This window comes from Porites lutea, chromosome 4 (genome assembly GCF_958299795.1).
Source record: "Porites lutea chromosome 4, jaPorLute2.1, whole genome shotgun sequence".
Classification (NCBI taxonomy): domain Eukaryota; kingdom Metazoa; phylum Cnidaria; class Anthozoa; order Scleractinia; family Poritidae; genus Porites; species Porites lutea.
In genome coordinates this window covers 50,085,672-50,101,463 of record NC_133204.1, presented here as the reverse complement: position 1 = coordinate 50,101,463, position 15,792 = coordinate 50,085,672, and the positions used below count along the sequence as shown (strand labels likewise).

The 15,792-nt window shown below is 38.0% G+C and overlaps 1 protein-coding gene across 3 annotated transcripts in view; it reads left to right on the top strand.

Moving 5' to 3' along the window:
• Positions 1–15,792, top strand: part of LOC140933976 (uncharacterized) — a 64,934-nt gene that overhangs the window by 33,756 nt on the left and 15,386 nt on the right. For 2 of the 3 annotated variants that reach the window (XM_073383665.1, XM_073383663.1), the window contains exons 18-31: positions 1,258–1,338; positions 1,435–1,548; positions 1,955–2,179; positions 2,360–2,439; positions 2,714–2,873; positions 3,163–3,235; positions 3,675–3,763; positions 4,391–4,493; positions 4,572–4,681; positions 4,851–4,948; positions 6,933–7,025; positions 7,749–7,857; positions 14,042–14,167; positions 15,774–15,792. The exon at positions 15,774–15,792 is cut by the window's right edge and continues 83 nt beyond it. In XM_073383665.1, the coding sequence (XP_073239766.1) occupies positions 1,258–1,338; positions 1,435–1,548; positions 1,955–2,179; positions 2,360–2,439; positions 2,714–2,873; positions 3,163–3,235; positions 3,675–3,763; positions 4,391–4,493; positions 4,572–4,681; positions 4,851–4,948; positions 6,933–7,025; positions 7,749–7,857; positions 14,042–14,167; positions 15,774–15,792 (1,480 nt within the window). The remainder of the gene's footprint in view (positions 1–1,257; positions 1,339–1,434; positions 1,549–1,954; positions 2,180–2,359; positions 2,440–2,713; positions 2,874–3,162; positions 3,236–3,674; positions 3,764–4,390; positions 4,494–4,571; positions 4,682–4,850; positions 4,949–6,932; positions 7,026–7,748; positions 7,858–14,041; positions 14,168–15,773) is intronic. The other variant, XM_073383664.1, reaches the window with a different exon arrangement.

The window sequence follows — 15,792 nt, the reverse complement described above, 5'->3', positions numbered from 1 at the left end:
TATTTTTGAACCCTAAATAACGATTGCTTAAATCTCCATAAAAACTCTTATGATATTTCTGCTACGCAACAACGATTCTCAGTCATCAGCTTGGGTTACCTGTGATTTGACCGATTACCCTAACAGTAAAAAAACAGTTAGCACTCTGGAGTTAATTTTGAGGAAATAGTAATACTATTTTTGAAATGTTTAAACTAGAGAAGTAGTATTAGTGCTTCTTAGTCAAGTTGGTAACGCGAGACTTGCTTCGTCGGGTAATAATAATAAGCTTTTTTTATCCATCTTTAAAAAAATATATACAATGGATTTACCTAATTAAAGTGAAAAACATATACTATAAAATACTATTAAGTGACTATACTAATACAAAAAGGAAGTAGAAAATATACAGATCATAAAAGGAGTCTTGCAGCTCTTGCTATAAACAATTTAGTATATTCGTTATGCGGGTACGTTGTAATTTTCACCCTTTGAATAACATACATACATACACTGTTTTACAAGAAGCCATTAAGACACTTGAAGGAGAATCATGAGGTTATCCTATATTAAGATCTCTCCTTACAGACAACCTACCCATCCCAGGAAAGGCTGGCCACTCCACCGGGGTCTACGTCCCCTACTGTTTTCGAACAGTGGTGTGGTTTCTTTTGCGTCTCCCTAGAACCAGATAAGTGAAAGTGCTGTAAGAAGGGACTTACGGTTTTTCGTCCGTGTGGGAGAAGACTAGAAAGTCTAACCGTTTGCAGATGTCATTATAAAGGCAGAACTTTCTTCTCAGTTATTTTAAAGACTCTTGAGTGTTAGTCCGGCCGGGGTTAAAACCCGCGACCTCCGGCTCAGCAGACCGGCGCTCTCCCAACTGAGCTAACCAGCAGTGCAGTTTAATGCACTTTGAAATCTACAATCTTGGACAAAACTGTTGAGAAAATTGTATGCTTGGACAGCATTTTTCTCAACATCGTAGCTGTACCAGTTCTTCCCTCTCCCTCTTCCCCTGAAAGCAATGTTGTTGTGTATTCAAAAGAAAGCCTGATCCCTAGGCGTTTGTGGGAAGCAACATTGAATTGGAGGAAGGGGTTTTCTTTCCGCAAAGGCTTCGTTTTGGAAATAGTTTTGTTGCGTAGGAAAGTGGACATGAAGGGAAAAACTTTCTCAAGCAGTTTTGTCCGGGATTGTAGTTGCGTGAACAGCAGGTATACTCCACACATATAATTATTCTATTTCCTCATGGTGTCCGATTCATTTTCGTTGCAGAATTGTTTGGATACCTTGCATCGGAAGCAAATTAAGGAAAGTGAAGAAATGGAAAGTAAAACTAAAGGACTTTTGAATGAGGTGAGATTGCAATTTTATTTGAAGCAAAACACCTTTTTCTCTTGGAGGGCAGCCTTTACCCATTGTCTGGTGGATTTTAATCTTCTTTTTTGCTAGCAGGAGAAGAAAGAAATCTTGGATCTTCTGAAAAGAAGACACGAAGCTCAAGAACATGAGCTGAAACAAAACCTCAAGCTCGAACAAGACGTTGAAATGGAGAAACTAAGAAAGGTAAAAAGAGGCTTAAAGGGACACAGTCAGCCAATGCACCTACGAATTAGATGCCATTTCTTAGCTGACGTGCATATGACAAAAAGCTTTTTTAACCAAACATTATAGGATGAGTAAAAGAATACTCAGGAACAGGTTTTCAGTAAAATGTTGAAGATCGAATGAAACACTATGCAAGATTGAAGCGGATTTCTATATGTATCAGACTTGTGCCTTTGATTTCGAGTTTAGGTAAACGCTTTTCAAAGTTGCAGAACTAGTGTCCGGGTCAGCGCGGTCCCAAAGCTCACTGTTTCTGTTGACGGTATTTACTTTCCTGTCTTTCTAATCATAATTGGCGTTGTTCGTGTTGTGCGCGGTAACTTTTCGAAGTAAATGATCTCCCCTTCTTCTTTCACTATCATAGGAAGTGTCCATCAGCAAACGCTTCGCTTTGAAAGAAGCACAAAACAAAATGATCCAGAAATTGATAAAAGACGCTAAATTGGATGAAGAGCAAGCAAACGCTTTAATATATAGCCACTTGGCTAATATGGCAGCAATAGATAAGGCGACGGACGAGGAGAAAGCTAGGCGTGTTGTGGAACTTGAGATGAAGTTGACAGAGAGGAGAGCGCTCGCCCGACAAAAGGTGAGTTGAAGTTATTGCTATATTTGTGGAAATAAACGTGGCCAAGAGAGGGACCCTGACAAGAGCTTCTCAAAAACCACTTTACCCGGGTCCTCTGTCGAGTCGCCGATAAAAGTAAGTGAACTTTCTGATTTATTATTTTCGCTGTTCAGAGATCTTTACCGATTATTTTCATTATAGCAAGAAGAAGAGGAGCGGAAAAGAAGCGATTTGAAAAAACTGGAGGAAGGTCATTCTGACGCACTAGAGAGTCTTGTGAGGTACGTCAGTGTTCTATTATTATCCCTTCTACACAGAAATATAATTCATTGAAGTACAGACGGGTTCAGTAGTTCAGCGTGCCCGTGTGCAAAGCGTTCTTTAGGTTTTTTTCAAGTAACTGGCGTTCTTCAGCTTTTTTTTTTCAAGTGACTTAAAGCCTCTAACACTAGAGTATCACTGCTTATAGTACCGCAAAATTATTAATACTCTTTTAGCAATTCTTGTCGACCTAATTTTTTGGACACACTGTTTTACCTTCTAAACCTTCTTCAGGTCATCGACGCTTAGCACTGACGACGCTGCGCTCTACCTGAAGCGATTCAGAAAAGAGATGGAGTTGGTAGAGAGTAAACTTGCCAAAGACAGAAAGCGACAAGAGCAGAAATTACATCAGAAGTTAACTGCACTTAAGCAAAGGAAAATTGAAGAGAAGGTATTTTAAATGCTTTTTTCCAAATACAGTCAGCTACTATGGCACACGTCCACTTGAATCTGGACATTTCCACTTCAGTGGTTTCGTGTTTGTTGTTAAAAAAAATATGTGGTTTCAAAAATATCCGGAGTCCTGTGGAGGGGGCCAAAACCTGCTTTGGTTTTGCACTGCAAGCGTTGAAGCGTGCGTGCGTGCACTTGTTCACGAGTCTTTGTACAATTTTTTTAATTAAAATACACATACGTTTAAGGAAGATATTGATCTCATCCCTTGAATTCCTTTGATTCAGGTACGTGAGCACCAGCGTCAGGACGAGGAATTTGAACAGCGACAGGCTGAAAAATTTGAACACGTAGAGATAGGTAAGCAGTATAGTAGGGATGTTCAGGGCCTTTTGTTGGGAAATCTCATTAACATTCGGTGCGAAACATTAACATCAATAAGGTCATGGCCCATGGCCTCTTGTCCTAATCTCATTAATAAAATGTGGGGCATGATTGTGATCGAACTAATATCAATCACAGTTTTGAAAGATTTCCTCGCAGAGGTTTCAAGTTTATCTTTTGTTTAAGTAAATTTGAGTTTGTAAACGAGAGCTTCGCTTTTAGCCTTGGCTAAATCTATATACTAACTAATAGGATTGAAAATGCCGAGTTAGTTTTCTTTATGATCAGGATATCAGTGAGCCTTTAAACCTGTGAGCCACTTCTGAGTTTTCTTATATCCAGTGTCTAACACTTTACTTTTTTTTCCATAACAACTTAATAGACAGTTATTGTTTTGTATGCCATGCCTTCTTAGATACTTTGGCTGCAGTTAATGAAAAACAGAAGCTTTTAGTGAAACAGCGCCAAGAAATCGAAGAAACAGAGAGAAACTCTGACAAAGAGGTATGCCCTGATTATAGGCCTCGAGAGTTCATTGTTGCAAGGTGTATTTTTCAAGTTAAATTTCGAGGGTCCAATATATCTTATTCGTGACACTCAATCTGTCCAAACAAACCCAATACATTACACTGACTCAAACACTTTATACTCTGGCCATGATTTTCAGTTCTCGAAGAGACGAAAAAATGCATTGTTCTTGTTGAATTTTAATGAAACGCTTAGACAGAACTTAGGTGTGCCTGGCTAAGTTCAGTTAAAGTTTTTTTTTTTTTTTTGTGAAGTGTAAAGGAAATTGACACCCTGAGAGCTTTGAAAACAACCAGAACTGAACCTCCAAATAGACTTGTACAATTGAACCTCTCCGCAACGGCCACCTTGGGGACGGAAGAAAGTGACCGTTGTAAAGAGATTTAAACAAGAGTCAATGTATGGATAATAAGAAAGTCCACCGGGACAAAAAATAGTGGCCGTTTGTGGAGGTTAGACTATATCTATATCTATATCTATATGGTATATTGATATTGCCATGTATTTTGTGCTCGAGGGGGGAGGGGGGGGGGAACGCTTAACATAACAATTTTGTGTAATGGTAGACTGTATGTTCCGAACCGCAATGTTTTGTGTCTACAGGCGGCTGAGGAACTTCAGAACCTACGCGATCATCACACTCAGGAGGCAAATCATCTTATGAAACAAAATTCGCAGAAAATATACCAAGAGCTTATAAACAAAGGTAAGCTGGCCTAAGCTGCAGGCCTTTCTCCCTTTTTCTTGTGAATTATGTTTGGACTTGTTTCTCTCGTTGCAATAGGCCTGTCGGAATCTGAGAAGGAAGCCATTCTCGAGCGACATATGGCAGACGTTGCTTTGCAGCAGGAGGCTCGGGAAGAAGAGCGTAGGCGTCAAAGAAATTTACTCGAGGTCAGTAACTTGCGATAAATTGCCAAGATAATTTGTAATTTAATCCACGTTCAGCACAGTAAATACTTCACACAAGAGTTCATCAATTGCTTGTGAGAGATTGAATCGTAAAATTCTTGTAAATTTTGTCTTCAGTGATATTACAAAATATACATATATTTTGTTTTAGAGACGATTAGAGAAGCAGCGCGCTCTGTTAGAAAAGAAGATGAAAGAAGAGCAAGTAGAGCAAGCGGAAGTTAGGAAACAAGAAGACAAGATTGTTGGGTAAGTGCGTTGTAAGTCCAGGAGTGTAGCAGTGGATATATGAAAAACGCTGCAGAGTCAATGAATTCGCTTATAACAGGACGGGTCTTTCAAAAAACAAACGTTTTGATACTATCAGGTCGAACACTAATGTTGGAGCAAAGGAGAATCACCAAGAGCGCTGTGGTGTTTTAAGCTTAACGAATACGTTACGTTAAACTCTGGTTTTGGGCACCTCCTTCTTTTTAGACCAAACATTCGCACTACCCTGGTTTTCTGTATTAATTTTGAAGTTACGTGGTAAGTCCTGCATGTCCCGCCTGGATCGATTTGTTTCTGGTCCTGTTAATGTGGCCAGTATAAGTTTTTATTACACCTTTTGCTGTTCATTACGAGAAAATACGCATTCATTTGCATGAAACGGCGACCAACAGCGCAAAGATACGTTCATTAGCGCGAAAAAGCGAACATTTGCGCATAAATCAGATTCAGTAACGATTTTTGTATTTTAATCAACATTCAATAACATTTTTGGGCATTCATTTGCGTCATTCGGCATACAAAAGAGAAAATATACTTTCATTGACGCTAACATTCGAGTCATTAGCATTATCTTGAAAATCATTAGGGACAATAGACAAACATTTAAGTGCAAACTTTATTTATTAACATTTTTATGACACTGTTTGCAATTCAATAGCATTCCTGGGCAGCTTTAGAATGGATAAGAGAAACATTAATATGCTTGGACAGTCAATTGAGCGTTCTTTACATTTAATAGACAAAAATCTATTTTCAATTAAACAGTACCAATTCCCCCCAAAAATTGGCCTGAACTTGTTTAAAGAATCACGCTGTACTTCGCCACTGTGTGTTCGTCGACGGCTGCGGCTACACATTTACCCTAGTCGGCCAGAAGTCATGGCAGGTCGCGACAGGGAGTGGAGGGCGAACCCCAAGTGTGCGGCCAACGAGGACGAAACTTGACTATGACCATGGCAATATCACCTATCAAATGTTTTCGTCGGCAGCTGCTGGAGTAATGAATACTGTGTCGGTTTTTCGGTGACTTTCTGGCGTGGGCGAGGAAAAAATGGATCCCGATAAGTTGGTGGTCTTTGGATATGACGGGGTGCCAGCCCACCTAGATTTGGCCATTCCCGCCCCATACGTACACAACTTACGCTTCCCAACTCGACATCGTTGAAAAGAATTTAAGTTGTCTGAAAGCGACACCAAAGGCCGACATCTCGAGTCCGGAAATTTAAAGATGTATAACAGGAATTAGAGGGCAAAGCCCTAGCAATCTCACTAGCGGAGTTCGGAAACAACAACTGCAGTGCTTGCTGAAGCTCTGCGCTGAAACATGATATTGTGACCGCAGCTAAATGTATGTCAATTGTCCCTTTTGACTTTCAAAATGGTGTTAATGACTTTGATGTTGGCGTTAATGAAAGTATCTTTTTCTCTTTTATATGCCCAATGATGCATATGAATGCCCAAAGGTGTTATTGAATGTTGATTAAAATGCAAAAATCGTAGTTGAATCTGATTTATGCGCAAATGTTCGTATTTCGCGCTAATGAATGTATCTTCGCACTATTGGTCGCCGTTTCACGCAAATGATTGGGTATTTTCTCGTAATGAAAACAAAAGGTGTATAAGGCGCGCGGTTAAGAGAATTCAGGGTTCCTACTGGTTACCCCAGTGGATAAATTTGGCCTAACTTACCCGCTCGACATTACCCGCTTTGTTCCGACACTAAAAATTTTTCTCGAAGAGGGCTTACATTAGTAGTAATAGTATGCATCGCTGGAGTTCCAAAATGGTTCGCAGATACGGCGGCATCTTGATACAGTGCTGCGGCATCTCATTATCGTGCTGCAGTATTCCATTACCGTGGAGGAATGGTAGGCCTATGTTCACTAACGCAAATATACTGATATCGATAATCTGTAAAAACACGGAGTTATACTTTCAAAATTTTGTTACCTTACTACTTCAGAGACTTAATTGTCAATCAAGTGGCGTTATCAGAGGAAGAAAGAGACAGGATTATCCAAGAGCATGAAAAAAATGTTGCTGGGTTAGAAAGCAGGTACTGTAAAGTTTTAAACACAATTTTCTTAGTTTAAAGGTAGATATTATGATTTAGTATTTACCAAATCAGTGAATAGCTATTTTCGCGCGTTTTGATTGGGTCCCGTAACTCGGAATAACCTTGGCAATTCACTGTTTTGCGACCAGAGCCAAGATGGCGTCTCGTTTCGAGACATTTGCGGAAGACGAAGTCTGTGTGATAAATGAAGTAGTCGTACAAGAAAATACCAAGAAAGCGACGAACTTTGGCTTATCAGTGTTCACTGGATGGTAGAATTTGCAACAAAATCGTAAAATGCACTTGACAATATTTGTAAACTGTAAACAAAGTTCCTACTTAGTGAAGCTTTTAATTTACAAAAACTTACTTTTCTTTCAGTTTTATCCAACTGATTTGGTAAATACTAAAGCAACTATCCCCCTCAGGGTCTGTCAACAGCGCTAGATATATACCTCGACGAATCGCGTTTCGGTATATGTACCATTGTTCACCTCCCCTTACGGGGATAGTTCTATATTAAAAGCTAGGTTTTGAGTTCAGAAAGTAGTCATGACGATGTACCTTTTTTACCCCTGCCAACGACGCACCCTCTCAGTGTAGTTTAGAATTCACCGGTCTTTAGTATAGTTTGCAACTTAGGTTATCTTCAAACTTTTCTAGACTTAACTGACATTTTAGTGAAGTCAGTTTCCAAAGTATATATTTTTCAATTCACGTTAGTCTTACATTAAGCAAGTTACGGCAACGCCAGTTACTGGAGGAAAAATTAGCACGACGAAGGAAAGCAAAGATGGAACAGTTAGAAAAGAGGCAGATAGAGGAAACCAAGGTACTGTGTTATGTTTTATGTTTTTGTTGGATATCATCCATTGCTACACCCAAAAGCAAAGGAAATAATATTTAAACTATGTAAGATAAAATTGAATCATTACCAACTCTGATACACTTACCGTTTCGTGGGTTCAAATAGCAGCGTTTGACGCTGATATTTCTGGGCTATGAAGGGTTATTTGTCTCCTGTAGAAGACACCGGCCATGTAAAATAGAATATGATAGTTGAAGTCAACATAGGTGTTAAAATTTTGAAATATTTATCTCACAAAACAGATTCCTGAAATAATTTGACAGTTTAAAGAAACCGACGCCTGCTTGGTGTATACCCTTATACCCTTATGGTGTTGATTCCTCTTTTATTATTAACGACTTTAAAACAAAGCAAACAAAAACACTACTCAACGAAGTTCAAACGTACACTCGAGCACGTACTGGACAGTAGTTGGCTTAAGCCTTAAAACGCACGTGAAAATACGCGTGTAGAGGGGAGGGAGAGTGGTTGAGTTAAAGACCCTTTGTCACTTCCCGTGAGGCATTGGGTATTGTCTATTTTGATTTGAACGGACGAGCTGTGATCACTCTAATCTAATCTAATCTTACACAATATGGTGATGCAAAATAGAAAAATAAAAAAATAAGTAATCTCGTTTCTACATCTCTTGTCGGCTTCTTCCACAAGGGATCTGGAAACGAGATTACTTATTTTTTTATTTTTCTATTTTGCATCACCATATTGTGTAAGATTACAGAGTTACAGTCAGTTTAAGATAAAATTCATAATACTGGCCATAATTTCAATACAAGATATGTTAATCTTGAAAAACAGTACAGTTTAAGTTCAACAAGAACACTTTTACAAAATAGGTAAAATAGGTAATATAGAGGGATCAAAGCAGTGAAAGGTGCGGAGACCTCAGAAAGCCAAAGGCTTGTACAAGGAGGTCTCCTCATGATATGATTATTGATTGAAATAAATTAGGACTAGGCGGCAGCGTAAGAATACACCAGACTTAAGTCAGTTTCAAAGGTACGAGAAAGAAAGTCCCGAAGACGCTTCTTAAAATTAGCAAAAGTGGTAGAGCTTGAAACGGATAATGGAAGGGAAATTTTTGGACCGAAGTATAAAACAGTAAACTGTTTAATATTTGTTCGACAAAAGTGTGGTCTATAATTTGTTACAAATCTGGTGGCATATGTGTATACCTGGCAACCAGTTATAAATAGGTTTAGAAAAGAAGAACGTAGCAAATGATGATGAAAGCAGAACATAAATTTAGCGACATGGAACGTAGAAAGACCAAATATATGTAAAATCTTGAGTTTGGTAGGACTGTTAACCACAGTATTCTATTGGCTAAACTTGAAAATTATGGTATAAGAGGGGTGATAAATTCCTGATTGCAATCATATTTCATAGGGTTCACCAAGGTTCTGTCCTTGCCCCCTTTTATTCTTATTATACGTTGATGACATCTTTAAATCTTTCAAGGAATTATCCTTTCATTTGTTTGCTGACGATTCCACTTTTACTTACACTAATAAAACCTGAGTGTACTTGAATCAACTGTTAATCTGGAATTTGCTAGAGTTTGTGAATGGCTGGAAGCCAATAAGCTGACTTTTTATATTATAACAAAGTAATAATAATAATAAAGTCTTTATTCATCAAAAGGTAAAAATGCATATCTTTTGTTACAAGTAAGTGTAAGAAATTTTAAAAAGCTAAAAAGTAAGAATTAAAAAAAATCTATTATATTGCATAGCTAATTCTTAGATAAAACTAAACGATTAATAAAAGAGTTTTTAAAACGCATAGTGTTAATCCTAGATTTAAAACAAGTTTCTTTCCTAAGATTGTAACTGGACGGTTTAACACAAGGCATAATAGATAAGAGTGGATGCCCTTTAGCATTAGAAACGTTTCTGAAAATTTTACGGTCTTGCCTCTCTAAAAAATCATAAACACCTACAGGGTTAGACGTATACTTCCTTTTGAAACAGAGGTCTAAGAAACATTTTACAGGTGTAAGATCGGGCTCGGACGCGGCGTAGACAGATAATGCGTAATTAATATTAGGTAGAACTATTGTATTAAAGAGAGGGTCTATTTCTGACTGATTTTACCCCTCTTTGCGCACCGTTCTAAGGATATGTAGGGATTTGTTAGCTTTAATAAGTTTGTTCTTCCCTGCATTGAAAATTTGCTGTCACATTGGAAGGTGACGCCCAAAATCTCAACTTCTTTACAGAAGATATCATCACAATAGGTGAATAGAGATCGCGGTTGCCTCTCTTTTTGATCGTCAACTCTTTACATTTGCTTGGGTTGCAAGACATTTCATTTGTATCCATCCAATCTAAAACCTGTGACACTAACTGATCGGAGTAGTCTACTTCCTTCCATACAGGAGTAATAATTGTCGAAACATCAGCATAGTTAAATAGCGCGTCATGATTACCTAAAGTGATGTTAAGATCATTGAGATGTTAAAAAGGTAAGGACAGCTAACGCTACCTTGAGTTGTCCCTTTGTTAACCGGTTTCCAGTCACACTCGAAGTTGTTGCAACATACCCTTTGTTTTCTATCCTTTAAAAAGTTCAAGTACCATTTGGTAATATATGGATTCAGTGGGAGCTTTTTTAATGTATTAGGAAGAAGTTCATGTTTCACAGAGTCAAAAGCTTTGGTGAAGTCCGTAGCAAAAAGGCGAACTGCTTTACAGTCGGGGTTATCCAAGTAGATGTTGATCCTATGTTGAATTGACAAGAGAGCATCGATACAGTTTCCACCTTTTGATAAAAGGTCAAATGTTGTTATTTTCCGACCCCGCCAGAAGATTGTGCCTTTTGTTCCCCAGGTAAAAGTTACCAAAAAAATTAAATAATGATTTTTAATTATTATTATTATTATTATTATTATTATTATTAAAAGTTTTTAACTCTGTAACTAATACCCAGACATGTCTTGAGTTGAAAAATTTCGTTAAATACCTTGGACTATTGATTGATTCTGACCTCTCATGGAAACATCATACTGATTACATATGCCATAAATTCAGCAAATCAATGGGGATGGTAGCTAAACTGAGACACTATATCCCACGGCGCCTATTGCTCAACATCTATCATACTTTGATTGCTCCCTATTTGGAGTATGGTATTTGCGCTTGTGGCTGGTACTTCAAAAACTTTTTGGTAACGATTGAGACCAGGCAGTTCCCTTTTTTTGGCTAAGCAAAATGTCTTGCTTTGCCCTTTTCGTTTTTTAAACATGTAAGTTATCTAATATATGACATTCCTGAGCAGTCCGTCCCAACTGACATTCTTAGGCAATTCACCAAAACTAGTATGATTCACAATTATAATACGAGATCATCCTCAAATGAATGCTTCTATGTGAAAGCTTCCAAAACTGAGCGAATGAAAAAATCTTTTGCCAGGATTGGTATATCGATTTGGAACTCGATCCCTTATTCTGTTAAATCTCTTAGTAAATACAAGTTCCGAAACAAAATTAAACAAATACTTCTTGAAACTTTAGAGCGTGAGAATGACAATATTGAAGTCTCAATTGATCAATTACTTTATATTTAGCAAATTATCTTAACCTTGGAAAGCGCAATAATTATTTTTATTTTATTTATTCATTTATGTTTGGATGTAAATTTTTCCATTTAATTTTCCTATTTAACCTTATTGTATTGTTGGTCCTATCTTAGTTTGCCGTCATCAGTTTTGTCTTATTTTATTACCTTAAGTTGGTCTTCATCTTTGCCCCACCTCGATTAGCCTTTTATGCCATTAGCGGTGGGAAAGTTTATTTTTTCTGATTTCTTATACCTGCAAGTAATTAACTGAGTTTGTATTTACTTCGTATCTGAACTGTGTGGAATATAATTCTTGTGGTTGTTGTTGTTTGATATTCTAAGTAGGTTAAAGCACGGAAAGCACTTTTTTGTAAGAGAAAAGTTCTGTTCAAGTGGGTATTGTATGTTTGTGACCAGACTATATTACAGTAGCTTAAGTAAGGATATATATTTATAGAGAGGATCTTACATGGCCGCGCGGTGATACAAAATTTCTCTTCGAGTGCTGAAAAATATTTCACGAGTGAGTGCAGCGAACAAGTGAAATATTTCTTCAACACGAGAAGAGAAATTTCGTATCTCCAAGCGGCCTTGTAATGTTCTATTCATTATATAAACACTAATGAAATACCAAACCATTTCACTTTAATAGTTTTTTGGTGTGAAAGGCGCGATTTATTATGTAGCCATAGGAAAGGTGATATTTTCACATGTGAAGATATCAAGTTTTCGCACGAAAGCTCACCTGGTATTTCATTGGTGTTTATATAATAAAAGGGTATAATAAACGGATAATTTAGTGTTGATAGACAAAAGATAGCGTGACCTGTAATTTTGCTATTTTGCTACAGATAAAATTTATGTGAGATTTCCAGCAAAGATTTTCGTGAATATATACACCTAGATGTAGAAATTTGGTTTCCTGTTTTTGCTCAAGTTGCTTATTGTCGAAAGAGAGAGATAAATTACTCGAGAGTTTTTTTTTTGTCGAGGTTTGAATATGATATGATTGGTCTTTTTAATATTGACTGTTAAATATTTTTGCCTTCATCCACGTAGCAATGCTATCGAGCTCTTTATTCATAACTATCTGTACCTGGTTAATATCTTAATGCGAAAAATACATAGTAGTATGATATGCAAAAAGTAATGCTTCCGTTTGCGCACGAGCATATGGAAGATCGTTAATATAAGGAACAAAGAAAAGGGGGCCTAAGATAGAACCTTGCGTAACACTACATTTGAATTGATGAGCCGGGGGAGCGCGTTTCTTTAAACTGGACAAACTGCTCACGTTTTGAAAAGTAGCTCCTAATCCATTTAAGGGCTAAGCTGCGAAGGCCATAATGTTCTAAATAGAATGTCATGATCCAAAGTATCAAATGCTTTTGACAGATCTAGGAAAACAACGGCTCTAACTTGGCCCTCATTAATGGCCGAAGCAATCTTATTGATAAGGTGAATCAATGACAATGATGTTGAATGCTTAGCTCCATATCCAAACTGAAATTTATTCAATATCTCAAGACATTCTACGTGGGAAGATATTCGATTCTGCACAACATTTTCACAGAAAAATTCGGTAATAGTGAAATAGGTTCGTAATTTTTGAGAAGATCAGGCTCCCTAGACTTAAAGACAGCAATGAGCTTGGTCACATTAAGTTTATCAGGAAAAATGCCTTTCGCTAACGAAAGATTAATTATGTTTGAGAGAGGGTCGCAGATGAGATCAAATTACGATCTTTCGACTTTCCTTCGCAGCTTCTCAGGAAGAGAATTAAACGCATCTCATCTCAAGGAAGAAATGAATGCAGTCTTTAAATTTTCGGTATTCAGTGTTCTTTTTAATCCAAAGGGGGTGGCTTTGTCTGACTATTCAAGTGTTTTAAAATCCAGTAACTTTGTCTGGGGCCCGTCAGCTGCACTATGCGTAGCAGTAAGAGTTGTCAGCCAGGGCATTTACTCCAGCTCCATCGGAAAAAAAAAACAAACAAACAAAAGCACTTTAACGACCAGAAGCAGGGAAATGTTCTGTGGTGTTAGATTGATGTGAACAAAAATGAAACCTTTAGAGAACCAGGACAATGTAAGGAATTGGTTGTTGGTTGAAGGTAATTTACAATGCGCTTCATCGGCAAATGCTGCTTGTTGTTTCTGACCAATCGTAAACCAGTCCATTTTGTTGTTGTAACTGATAGTTTTATCATAATTATTCTATGAACAACTACTGAAACCTTGATCTTTCATGTAAACAACAACGGCTTTTCGGGCAGTCCTTTGAAAGCTTTAGATGTTCTCATAACAACGGAAAGTCAAAATAAACAAAAGAAAAAAAGATGTAATCGCTCGAATATGAATTGAAGATATGAAAGAACTGATTCTGCAAGCATGCAAAAGGCGATTCATATCGTCACGATGCAGAATACGAGGAAGCATGAGGAGTGCATGGAAAGCGACAAAGGGTTTATAAATATCAATTCAATAGTTAAAACATCCTTCAAAGTAAAAATCTTTCAGATATCAAATGAAAAAGTTCAAACAATAGGGAAGCGAGAGAGTTCTATAAATTTATTGACGTTGTCGTCTTAGGACCGCGATTACGATGATAAAATCTTGGCAGAAGGTGAAGATATCGAGATGATGAAGAAACACGAACAAGAAAAAATGGCAGCACTGACAGATGATGAGGTACACATCGGAGATGATATGGAAGCGGTAAGTACTTCTCCTTGAGTTAGTTTCTTAAATAACTAAAGCCTACCTTGACATTTAAAAAAGAAGAGCAACACATTGATGTGACAGCACATCTTGTCGTTTCGTTTTTATATTATGTGGCTCATTGCTTGAAACTTAACTTGTCTCAGTTTCACCTCGTTTTAATTCCTCCACCCCTACCTTTCCGACCATGAAAAGATTGAAGGTTTTTTACGTTACTTTAAGTTGGAACAGGACAAATCAGGCTACTTTCTTTAAAAAAGGTAAGAGCTTTCGCTTCTATCGCGGAATCTTTATCAACTGACATTAAGAGAGTATTGACATCTGGTTTGGGCGATCAGCTCAGGGACACTGGACATTGCCTTGATATTTCCTCTTCCTCGATCATCACAATGGAAGCCGATAACACTCTCAAGAGGCGAATAAGAGAAGGCATCGAAACACCTGCCAGTCCTCAACACCGATTCGAACTTCTGGTACTGGGACGTTTTGTCACGTGGTTCTCTCCATCCTAAATCTCGGGACTAACGTCAAATTCTACCACCTGAGAAAGATTCCGCGACTCAAACTTAGGTGTCTAAGTCTTCAATCGAAATGTAATTGGTGAGTGTTTTGTGACATCCTCGACAGTAAGCAGTAAAATAGCCTTTTTTCAGTTACTTAAAAACTCGATTCTTCAAAACCCCGGCCCTACTATGTCATCAGCAGGAATTACAAAAACTACCACCCAGAGGCACTCCATGGTGACTTGTCGCGCGTCCCTTATCGTGTGGCCAATATCTTTGAGGATTTGATATGTTCGCGTTGATATGTTTAATGGTTTATTTTTGGACATACTCAGTAACAATGCGCCTATCTACCTCCTATCATTCCAGAGATTTAAAAACAAAATGAGAACCTGCGACGGCTGGTATGAATTAGCACTTCGAGTAAAGGATAAAGTTCACTGAAATACGTACCATTTCTTACAGCCTGTGTAGCAAGCGTTTCCGTGCGGTTTTGTAGCAAAGAACGAGGAACGAGAGTCAAAGACCGTGCGAAAAATGGCGCGAATAAAAGAGCGGGGAGGGGTTGGGGAAGAAAGGTAAGGAAACGCTTGCAGACAAACAACGGGATTTTGAAAACCGCCCACTTAGGCCGTCATGCCTGAGTGCGCACACGGACATTTGATGCTGTCATCAGCTGTCATAAATTGACCAATAAAACGTTTGGCCTTCCGTGGAGCGGAAGTGAATTTTCGGAGACGAATAAATTTTCTTTGTATTTCGGAAGCAACGCTTGGACGGCGGGAATGGAGAAATCTCAGTGAATCCGAAGGATCAATGCAGGGTTTGTAATTGCAGCTTCGAAGTTAAATTTATCTTTTTAATCCTTCGAAAAGGAAGGACTGCAAGGGTGAAGTTTTGAAGTTTTAGCTCAAAACCTCCAAAAAGTTGGATTGAAGGTGGTAAAATGTGACAAGCAGAGTATCTGCGCAAGGTCAAAGAAATGCGGGAAATTCGGATCGCGAAAAAAGAGCATGTACGCACCGAATTGAAGTTGCAATGACAACATGAATTCTATTTGGAAAATTATAAATGTTTTCCTCCCTGTGCGTTATTTGTAGGTTCGCGAAGAAATGCTTG